Raw genomic sequence first — 11,142 nt, 5'->3', positions numbered from 1 at the left:
CAATCATGACTTAGTAAAGAACAATATATTATGGTTTCTATATCTACAATAATTTATACTATATAGTACTAGATTCAATCTTTAAAAACAAGTTTAAAGTATCCATACATACTATTTCTACGAAGAAATATCAAGCAAAACATTCATAAATATTACTGATCTTGGGGAAAATAGGCCTAAGCTTGGTCGCCTGCTTACGCTATCGTGCGGCATATGGCGTCAACGAGAGACCAAAACGTCGGCGTGGATGGCGCCTACTTCGAGCACCGCAAAGTATCGTAAAAATGGTATAAGAGCCTGCCCCAGACAGTATCTACTTAAATAATTAAATATGCAAGTGGAGTGGATGTTCAATACAATATACATTTTTAAATGTTATGAATTCTATTTGCCACACAGTAACCCTACTGCCATGCCAGCAACGAAAGATGCTAAAAACACATGACTCTCAGTTGCGCGATAACTGCCATCATCTGTAAAATTGTTGTACCAGCGTTTTGCTTTAATTTCCTTCTTTTTCAATAGTCCTTCTGCTTTATCCAATTTACGATCAACAAAGCGCTCCGCCTGTAACAAAATATTTTATTTTAATAAAAAAGTTTTAATTGCTCCATATGTTAAACCACTTCACTGTACAAACTGCAGTCACAGTTACTTGTCACAATTTAAAATTAAAATAATGAATCACAAAGGATAATATGGTTCCATTCAAATGTTGTTCATGATTTTCTAGTACATTTAAAAACTGGAGTGGAGTCTATGGAATAACTACAATAAAAACAATTCTACTATTAGTACTAATTCTGGAGATGTGTTCAAACTAATTTCAGTCAGCATAAGCTACCATGTTCCAATTATTTCTTTATCTACAACTATCATTATACCTGACTGGTTTTATTTCAAGAGTCAATTATGTATATTTTTAAACTCACAGACAATATTTGTAATTCAGGATGATGCAATACCAAAAAAAAATCCTCCCGTGAACCCTGCTGAGTAATATGAATTATCTTTGACAAATAATAATACCTGCAACAAAATAAATGATAAATTTCAATTTATTAAACTTTGTGTGAAACAACCCAACAACAAATAGTACACCTTTTATATGAGCAATATTAAGAGCGCTATTACATTTCGGCGTTGAGCGAGTTTAGGTATTTTACGCGCTGCGGCAGGCCGTGCGAGCTCAGTATGCCGATCCCTTCTACCACACTCGCACTACAATGATGGATTAAACATTCTTGATCCTTCGCGAAGCATATTGAAATCAACCATAACAACACTAACTGTACTTAACTTTTAAAGTTCTAAAACTGTTATTTGGTAAGTACGAAAATACTAAATGCAGTGCAAATGTACATAGGGGCTGTTCATAAATTACGTCATCTATTTTTGAAGATTTTTGACCCCCCCCACCCCTCAAATCATCCAAAAATCAAGCTTCGGATGAATCTGTTTCCTCCTACGTCATGTTACCATCATCCGATGTCCAGACCCCCCCCCCCCCACTCCTCCCATTTGAAACGACGTAATTTATGAATAGCCCCATACTCGTACTTATGAAGTTATATTACTCGAAATAAATTATAGGTACCTACTCGCTTATTTACATGTTTCGTCATTGCATTTGGTACCTATAGGTTGTAAAGTTTGTATCAACGAGGGTTTAAAAACGAACTGGTACTGAGGATCTGATGATGATTAAGGTGGTCACGGATACCAATCAACCATGTAGTAACATGATTAGGCTCGTTTGATTCGTCTCAACAAGATCTTTGACACTGAAGATACACAGGGTCTGATGATGGAGCTGGAAGGTGGCCACGGGTACCAGTCTATCATGTAACTAAACAACTTCGTGTTTGGGCTCGTTTGATTCGTCTCAACAAGATCTTTGACACAAGACAGTACTCAGGGTCTGATGATGGAGCTGGAAGGTACCATTACCAATCAACCATGCAACTAAACCACATCGTGTTTAGGATCGTTTGATTCGTCTCAACAAGATCTTTGACACTAGGTGATACTCAGAGTCTGATGATGGAGCTGGAAGGTGGTCACCGGTACCAATCAACCATGCAACTAAACCACTTCGTGTTTAGGCTCGTTTTATTCGTTTCAACAAGATCTTTGACACAAGATAGTACTCAGGGTCTGATGTTGGAGCCGGAAGGTGGTCACCGGTACCAATCAACCATTCAACTAAACCACTTCGTGTTTAGGCACGTTTTATTCATCTCAACAAGATCTTTGACACAAGGTAGTACTCAGGGTCTGACGATGGAGCGCGAAGGTGGCGACGGGTACCTGTCTATCATCATCAGCTCCATCATCAGACCCTGAGTAGTATCTTATGTCAAACATCTTATTGCGACGAATCAAACGAGCCCAAACACGAAGTGGTTTAGTTACATGGTAGACTGGTACCCGTGGCCACAGTCCAGCTCCATCATCAGACCCTGAGTACTAACTTGTGTCAAAGATCTTGTTGCGACGAATCGAACGAAGCCAAACACGAAGTGGTTTAGTTGCATGGTTGATTGGTACCGGTGACCACCTTCCGGATCCATCATCAGACCCTCAGTACTACCTTGTGTCAAAGATCTTGTTGCGACAAATCAAACGAGCCCAAACACGAAGTGGTTCAGTTACACGGTAGACTGGTACCCGTGGCCACAGTCCAGCTCCATCATCAGACCCTGAGTACTAACTTGTGTCAAAGATCTTGTTGCGACGAATCGAACGAAGCCAAACACGAAGTGGTTTAGTTGCATGGTTGATTGGTACCGGTCACCACCTTCCGGATCCATCATCAGACCCTCAGTACTACCTTGTGTCAAAGATCTTGTTGCGACAAATCAAACGAGCCCAAACACGAAGTGGTTCAGTTACATGGTAGACTGGTACCCGTGGCCACCTTCCAGCTCCATCATCAGATCCTGAGTACTATCTTGTGTCCAAGGTCTTGTTGAGACGAATCAAACGAGCCTAAACACGAAGTGGTTTAGTTGCATGGTTGATTGGTACCGGTGACCACCTTCCGGCTCCAACATCAGACCCTGAGTACTATCTTGTGTCAAAGATCTTATAGAAACGAATAAAACGAGCCTAAACACGAAGTGGTTTAGTGGCATGGTTGATTGGTACCGGTGACCACCTGCCGGCTCCATCATCAGACCCTGAGTACTATCTTGTGTCAAAGATCTTGTTGAGACGAATCAAACGAGCCTAAACACGAAGTGGTTTAGTTGCATGGTTGATTGGTACCGGTGACCACCTTCCGGCTCCATCATCAGACCCTGAGTATTATCTTGTGCCAAAGATCTTGTTGAGACGAATCAAACGAGCCCAAACACGAAGTGGTTTAGTTGCATGGTTGATTGGTACCGGTGACCACCTTCCGGCTCCAGCATCAGACCCTGAGTACTATCTTAAGTCAAAGATCTTGTTGAGACGAATAAAACGAGCCTAAACACGAAGTGGTTTAGTTGCATTGTTGATTGGTACTGTTGACCACCTTCCGGCTCCATCATCAGACCCTGAGTACTATCTTAAGTCAAAGATCTTGTTGAGCCGAATCAAACGAGCCCAAACACGAAGTGGTTTAGTTGCATGGTTGATTGGTACCGGTGACCACCTTCCGGCTCCATCATCAGACCCTGAGTACTATCTTGTGTCAAAGATCTTGTTGAGATGAATCAAACGAGCCTAAACCCGAAGTGGTTTAGTTGCATGGTTGATTGGTACCGGTGACCACCTTCCGGCTCCATCATCAGACCCTGAGTATTATCTTGTGCCAAAGATCTTGTTGAGACGAATCAAACGAGCCCAAACACGAAGTGGTTTAGTTGCATGGTTGATTGGTACTGGTGACCACCTTCCGGCTCCATCATCAGACCCTGAGTACTATCTTAAGTCAAAGATCTTGTTGAGCCGAATCAAACGAGCCCAAACACGAAGTGGTTTAGTTGCATGGTTGATTGGTACCGTTGACCACCTTCCGGCTCCATCATCAGACCCTGAGTACTATCTTGTGTCAAAGATCTTGTTGAGATGAATAAAACGAGCCTAAACACGAAGTGGTTTAGTTGCATGGTTGATTGGTACCGGTGACCACCTTCCGGCTCCATCATCAGACCCTGAGTACTATCTTGAGTCAAATAAATACATATAGAATGTCAGGTCGTTTCAAATATTTTTAATCCTGTCCGGTAGTTTATTAAACTGTACCATTATAATACTATAAAAACAGTGCTAGGATCAAAGTCTCTCGTTGCGGTTTACACGCACATAGTATAGCGTTTTACACGGCGCCCGCCGCACACAATGATAAAAAACCTCGTCGTCGCCGTTGAAAATGTGCGGAGCCGACCGACACACGTCCTGCCTCTACAAGCTCTGCCGCGGCACTGAGCTGGCGCAGCGCGCGTCATCGGTAATATAGAGTAGTTTTCAAAAAATTGCCAAAAAATTATAGTAGAATTTCATAAACACTAATGTATACCAACAGTATAAGCAAACGTTGCAGATTGCTTGAGTATGAAAATGACTTCGATATTAAGTAGATTTTCGTAGGAATTGACACTTGTTTCGGAGAGAAAATCGAGTTCGTTTTACTTTGATTTTCTCTTTCTCAAAGGTATGTAGGAAAAATATAGTTTGATATGCCTAAAGTACAGGGTATTAGTAATACAAAATAGCCAGGTTTAGCAGAGTAAAATTCTCAACATTTCCAAATAAGAGCTCGCCATTCAGTGCTTCACGGGGTTTTTCGGAAACGACCATCAGAAAAAAAATCATTACTAATTTTATAAGTCCTTTTTCTAATATTTACAACGATATTTATAAAGATAAGAAGACGCTTTTACTGGAACAAGCACTCATTGTTTCTAATAATGAGCGCACAGTCCTGAATTTCGTCGACTAGTATCATCAATTTTGCATTATTTCGACTTTTCTTGTAAGAGCGCTCTTAATGATTTATAATTTATAACAATAAAGGTCTTGTACATTTCAAATGAAAACCAGTCAAGCATATGATAGTAAACATACAGTTGAACATTTATGAAAGAAGGTGATTTAGATGTGTCTCTATTGTTTCCCATAAAGTTTCAAGTCATAAAATGTATTGTTTGTCTGCATTTTCATTGGTCATAATTTGTTTTTTTTTTTTTCAGAAACGCATAACTTTTCAGAATTGCCATAAAAAACCTAACCTACCGATCTATAGGATAACCTTACGAAAATCCTGAAGAGTTAACAGTTTCTGAATTAGGACTAATGATAATATGACAAATTATACATTATGACTTAAAAGTTTATGTCAAACAAAGGGACCCCAATTTAGATATGTACAGTCGCCATCAGATATATCGGAGCGGCCAAGGTGCTCACAAATATCGGAACACGCCTCTATTGTCAGGGCGTTAGAGTGCGTGTTCAGATATTGTGAACACCTTGGCCGCTCCGATATATCTGATGGCGACTGTATATATGTCTGCCCATTGAATTTTAGCTACAGGATTTTAATACATACATAATAATAATGCAAGAAAAATATTGTAGGTATATTGAAACTCCAATACATGCATGTAGTAAGCCATAGATCAGTAACCATGTATTTCCATGTAAGGTGAGTCATCAGAAGTTTCAGTTTACCCTACATTGAAATACAGCCTCACAGAACTAATTAAAAATGTAGAATAATTTTAATTTTATTGGTCCTTCTATCTAAGCTAAGTGATGTGAAGATGCGACACAAACACAATAAATGAATAATTATAACATTAACCCTAATACACACCTAAGTTCCCCGGGTTTTGTGATAACTGATATAATTATGATAAGGGGGTTATAAAGTTAGAGCACATTACTCTAAGAATAATAATAACATTAACTCCAATACACAGCTATGTTCCCCAGGTTTTGTGATAACTGATATATGATAAAGGGATTATAGTGTTAGAGCAGATTACTCTATTCTTTATTCCTCAGTAGCAGGTCATCCTATCACTAAGAATGTTAAAATTATGTCACCCAAACATGAAATTAGCTTGATAGAAAACAAGTGTCAGATCATGACTAATTTATTGTTCATCAGATATGAATGTTCTTTTATAAATGGATATAGAAAGAAGTGTGCCACACAAATATTTGCATTACTATATCAAGGCTGATGATTCATCTATGGGTTGATGTCATTGTTTATCTTCATCTCTATCATTCTTGCAACAATCAAGCTATAGGAATGGAGAGGGATGCACATTAAAAAACTAATTTCTTAACCTTCGTGACCACCTGAATTTACAAATGCATTGTGTATCACAACAACAACAAGAAACAAACAAAATTTACTCACTTTTTCAAACCAATCAGGAGACTTCCCTGTTGTTTCTTTCTCGATTTTGTCACTAATTTTATCAACTTTCTTGTTAATTTTGTCCCAGTTAATGTCAATGTATCCCTTCTGGCTGGCAATATGTAGCAAAATGACGCTTCCACCTAATCCGACTGCAGCAACTTTTCCAATTTTCATGGTAATGAAGCCTGTGATCCTATATATAATAAACAATAAAGACAAGTTGTTATATATTTTAACAACTAACCCGTTTCCGCATATTTATTTAGTACTATACGTTTAAAACAGAATGTAAAATAAAATGCAAGATGCAATTGTACAACTTATATTTTTACTTACCATCCTGACGCAGTTCCTAAAATTAGCTGTTTAGTTGCAGAAGTCTTTCCAATATCTGCAACAGCTCTTTCAATGAAATTTTTCGCCTCATCTACTATCTTCTTGGCGTCTTCAGCTGCATCTTCGGGTTTAGGTTTTGCCATTGTTTTAGCTGGTATTTACGCTGTTTAATTTTAAGTGAAAATCTCTAGACCATGAGATGTGAAACTATTGAAACCATAATGTAACTAAAGTTTACTTCCTGGTCAAGTGTCAAATTATTTTGTCTTTGGTCAATAATGGGCTCTACAGACTTAGGGACAAATTGCATAATATTTAAAGCTATATTAGACGGGCGGACCGTGGTCCGGTCTGTCTGATCGTATGGAAGGTGGTCCGTAGCCGTAGTATGTCCGTAAAGGACATGGGTATAATTATTGAAAGCGAGAAAGAGATATGCTGACGGTTCATGATCGTGGTCCGGTACGCCCGTCTGTTACTGCTGAGCTATGATTATTTCGGAACGTACCTTTATGTTTGTTTTGTCAATTTTGACAGATTTGGGTCTATTTTAGGTAGTCAAATAAATCAAAAATTTAAATTCGATCGAAACTTAATACATTTTATTAATGAGCATTCAATTTCCAACTGAAGATTTCTTTAATACCAAAATGTTATTATGTTCATTGATCGTCAGTGCTAAAAATAACTTGCACTGAATTGTCTTACCGTCCAGACATAACCTATGTAAACTACACAATATTTCATTTATAAACTTTAGTACAATTCAATATTACACTTATGTATGTTAAACATTCATAAGATCTTCCATTCAGAAAAATGTTTCTAAACACACTGAAATACAAACCGTTGCATAAACTTAAAAAACACCAAGTTTTTTTCGTGTTGAGATCACTCCACGGCAGCTTAGGACTATGGGTAAGAAAAATATGTATAAAGTATTAATTTTAATCGTTTCAACTCAATAATTATTTTTAGCATACAATTACATCATATAGCTCATATAGTAATAATTACAGCCTCAAGACTTAAACTCGGAAATCAAATTAAAAATTGAAAGACACTGGTCTGAAGAAGTCCAAAGAGAGCAGTCGGTGCGCAGCGGAAAGTTACACTATGTGTTGGCTCAGTTCCCATACCCATCAGGCAACCTACACATGGGCCATGTTCGTGTTTACTCCATCTCTGACACTATTGCAAGATATCACAAACTTAATGGAGATAAAGTCATACATCCTATTGGTTGGGACGCCTTTGGACTACCTGCAGAAAATGCTGCCATTGAAAGAAATGTAAAACCTCAGCATTGGACTGCCTCAAATATTGAGTCTATGAAAAAACAGCTCCTTGATTTAGGATTTAATTTTGACTGGGACAGAGAATTTTCAACATGTGAACCAGAATATTACAAATGGACACAATATATATTTTTGAAATTGTTTGAAAATGGTTTAGCATACCAAAGCAAGGTAAGTTCTTCATGAAATAATAATTTTTTGACTGTAAAATTCAAAATAATTAATAACTCCTATATAACATTTTACATTAAATTACAGGCCAGTGTCAACTGGGATCCCGTGGATCAAACAGTTTTAGCCGATGAGCAGGTGGATGAGCAAGGCTGCTCTTGGCGTTCCGGAGCCAAAGTGGAAAAGAAGATTCTCACACAATGGTTTATCAAAACCACTAAATTTGCACAGAAGCTTTATGATGGGCTTAGCAGTGAACAACTAGAAAACTGGAAAGATATAATCAATTTACAGAAACATTGGATTGGTGAATGCAATGGCACAGTGGTTAAGTTTAATATTTTAGTAAATGATAAGTTAAAGTCTCTTGATGTCTGGACATCTGATCCTTACAAATTAATTCATGGAGAATTTTTATCTATTAATAAGGATAATATTATAGCCCAAGAATTAAGTAACAAGGATGGTAAACTGTTGAAAGCTATAAATCCAATCACAGGAGCTGAAATTCCAATTTATATAAGTGAAGATGCTAACTATGCAGAAGGGAGGAATGTCTACTTAGCATGTCCTTCTTTAGATGAAAATGACGAAGTTCTAGCAGAAAGGATTAATTATTGTGTAAAATCCACCCGTTCGGCAATAAATATTGAAAAAGAGAACCAAAGAGCTATTGACTTAGCTAAATCTAAAGATGTAGGGGGTTATTTAGTGAGTTCAAAACTTAAAGACTGGCTCATATCCAGGCAAAGATACTGGGGGACTCCAATACCCATCATACACTGCCCTACTTGTGGCCCAGTTCCCGTGCCATATGATCAACTCCCATTGAAACTACCAGAACTTGATTATGCAGAAACTAGCAGCAAATCATTGACAGATCTACATGACTGGGTCAACTGCAAATGTCCACAATGTAGTGCAAGCAGTAAGCGAGAAACTGATACTATGGACACATTTGTTGACTCTTCATGGTACTATTATCGTTTCCTGGATCCTAAAAATAACAAAGAGCCATTTAATAAAGAAAAACTTGACGGGTGTACACCTGTTCAAATTTACATTGGTGGGAAAGAGCATGCAGTGCTGCATTTATACTATGCACGCTTCATGAGCTACTTTTTGCATTCTCTAGGCTGGACTGTACACGAGGAACCATTCAAAAAACTATTAGTCCAGGGTATGGTAATGGGACAATCTTATAAACTAAAATCATCAGGGAAATATATACCTTCAGAAAATGTGGAACAGATAGGAAATAAATATATAGAAAAACTTACACAACAACCTGTAGTTGTGCAGTGGGAAAAGATGAGCAAATCTAAATACAATGGAGAGAATCCTGAGAGACTGTTGAGTACATACGGCTGTGATACAACGCGCCTACTAATATTAGCAGATGTCCCTCCAGCAACTAGCAGGCACTGGTCTGAAGCTAGTAAGTGTATTATTTTATATAAATATACCTAAAGTTGCTGTAACTGTAGTTTGATCTGTAATTAAACCTAGCTATACATTTTGTTTGTATTTCTGTAAACCAATTTTATAATCTATTTAATATATTTTCAGCCTTTCCTGGAGTCCTTAATTGGCAGCATAGATTATGGATAACAGTTCGAGATTTTATCAAACATAGGAATGATGTCACATTATATGAGCAAAATAATATTACCAAGGAAGAGTTTGAGAAAATTGACTTAAAATTATGGGATTCTAGAAACTACTTTACAGCTAACACTTCATACCATTTCAAGTACACTCACATGCTCAGTGTTGGCATATCGAGGCTGCAAGCCTTAACTAATGCATTAAGGGTAATTTTGTAATTTATTGTCTTTCATATGATGTTTATAATGCTGTCCATTGATTGATTATGAATAATATAGGTCACGGCTGGCCAAAAGACCAACGGTAATCAACTAATCATAAGCATTTTTATATACTAAACTTAGTATTTAATATTTTGCCTTTAATTACAGAACAAAGTTCCTCCGGAAGTCATTGCTAAAAGTAAAGAATATGAATTAGCATTGGCAACTCTAATAATAATGCTGTCACCAGTGGCTCCACATTTCTGCTCTGAACTTTGGGCAGGATTTCTTTCAGCACCAAAAAGGATATCTCAATCCTCCCCTTTGATTAACTGGCAGGAGAATGTATTGGGACAAACATGGCCTAAGGTTGACGACCACTATAAGCTGTCGCTTTTATGCAAGGTAAAACATTTTTTTCAATTTAATATTTAGAAATAATGCTTATAAGTACTTAGTACAAGTGAAACATTTAGGTGGAACATCCAAACTACATAGAGCATAATATGAATACAACTTAAATAAGAAACACGTAAATAATAAAGACTATTAATTCCCACTTGAAGCTAGTTTCTGCCTTGAAATCATTTGTCATATAAATGGGCTAAAAAAATGGCGTTCGATAGTGTTAATCAGGATTAAGTACTTAGAAATCAAATTACCATACAAAATTTTAATTACGTAATTGGAGAGTGCTTAAGTATAAAATAACAATTTTATACCTAATTTACATGGTTGTTCTAGGTCGATGGTGTTGATAGATGTGAGTTAAAAATAGCAGCACCAGTACTTGATCGCCTTGGCCAAGAAGAAGCTATGCAAATGATGCTTGATCAAGCTGACGTGGCCTTTCGCGTCCAAAGAGGAATCATCAAAACTAAATACGAATTGTTCCCCGGAAGTCGTGCTATTTTAAATCTATACACAAATCGGAGTGCTAAGAAAAAAGAAATTAATACAGAAAATAAAATTGCCGCAGGCTGAAGAAATACATATCGTAGTTTATTTTGATCTCTATTTTCATTTTCACCATCATAAGTCAAAGGTAGGTAAGTCACTTTTTTAACATTTTCCGTGTTTATTGCACAATATACCGTAAAATGTGTCTACTTTGGTAGCCTGGGGTCCGATAGGCAACTAATCCCAAGAATAGGATAGGAGT

The 11,142-nt window shown here is 37.4% G+C and overlaps 2 protein-coding genes across 3 annotated transcripts; one reads left to right on the top strand and one right to left on the bottom strand.

Annotated features, from left to right (window-relative positions):
• Positions 1-367: 367 nt before the first annotated feature.
• LOC134789904 (FUN14 domain-containing protein 1) lies at positions 368-6,930 on the bottom strand. Of its 2 annotated transcripts, XM_063760587.1 has the most exons (4): positions 6,701-6,930; positions 6,362-6,557; positions 933-1,029; positions 368-567 (listed from the first exon to the last, which is right to left on the bottom strand). In XM_063760587.1, exons 1-3 carry the CDS (start codon positions 6,841-6,843, stop codon positions 949-951), a joined length of 420 nt encoding a protein of 139 aa, XP_063616657.1. In that variant the 5' UTR covers positions 6,844-6,930; the 3' UTR covers positions 368-567; positions 933-948. The 2 variants fall into 2 exon arrangements, with proteins under 2 accessions (XP_063616657.1, XP_063616656.1); XM_063760586.1 differs by lacking the exon at positions 933-1,029.
• Positions 6,931-7,282: 352 nt separating this feature from the next.
• LOC134789902 (leucine--tRNA ligase, mitochondrial) lies at positions 7,283-10,975 on the top strand. Its single transcript, XM_063760584.1, has 6 exons — positions 7,283-7,618; positions 7,720-8,169; positions 8,257-9,607; positions 9,739-9,983; positions 10,149-10,385; positions 10,725-10,975. The coding sequence occupies exons 1-6, from the start codon at positions 7,520-7,522 to the stop codon at positions 10,962-10,964; spliced, it is 2,622 nt and encodes an 873-aa protein (XP_063616654.1). The 5' UTR covers positions 7,283-7,519; the 3' UTR covers positions 10,965-10,975.
• The last annotated feature ends 167 nt before the right edge of the window (positions 10,976-11,142 follow it).

The sequence above is a fragment of the Cydia splendana genome, chromosome 4, assembly GCF_910591565.1.
Source record: "Cydia splendana chromosome 4, ilCydSple1.2, whole genome shotgun sequence".
Taxonomy (NCBI): Eukaryota; Metazoa; Arthropoda; class Insecta; order Lepidoptera; family Tortricidae; genus Cydia; species Cydia splendana.
The sequence above is the reverse complement of the archived record's forward strand: the minus strand, read 5'-3'. Positions and strand labels throughout refer to the sequence as shown.

Coding starts and splice junctions, on each gene's coding strand:
- LOC134789904 (XM_063760586.1), bottom strand. CDS start 6,843: ATGGCAAAACCTAAACCCGAAGATGCAGCTGAAGACGCCAAGAAGATA. Junction 6,558..6,700: donor TTAGGAACTGCGTCAGGATG/GTAAGTAAAAAT, acceptor TATTATATATAG/GATCACAGGCTTCATTACCA. Junction 568..6,361: donor CTCCTGATTGGTTTGAAAAA/GTGAGTAAATTT, acceptor ATTTTGTTACAG/GCGGAGCGCTTTGTTGATCG.
- LOC134789902 (XM_063760584.1), top strand. CDS start 7,520: ATGTTTCTAAACACACTGAAATACAAACCGTTGCATAAACTTAAAAAA. Junction 7,619..7,719: donor ACGGCAGCTTAGGACTATGG/GTAAGAAAAATA, acceptor TAATAATTACAG/CCTCAAGACTTAAACTCGGA. Junction 8,170..8,256: donor GTTTAGCATACCAAAGCAAG/GTAAGTTCTTCA, acceptor ATTAAATTACAG/GCCAGTGTCAACTGGGATCC.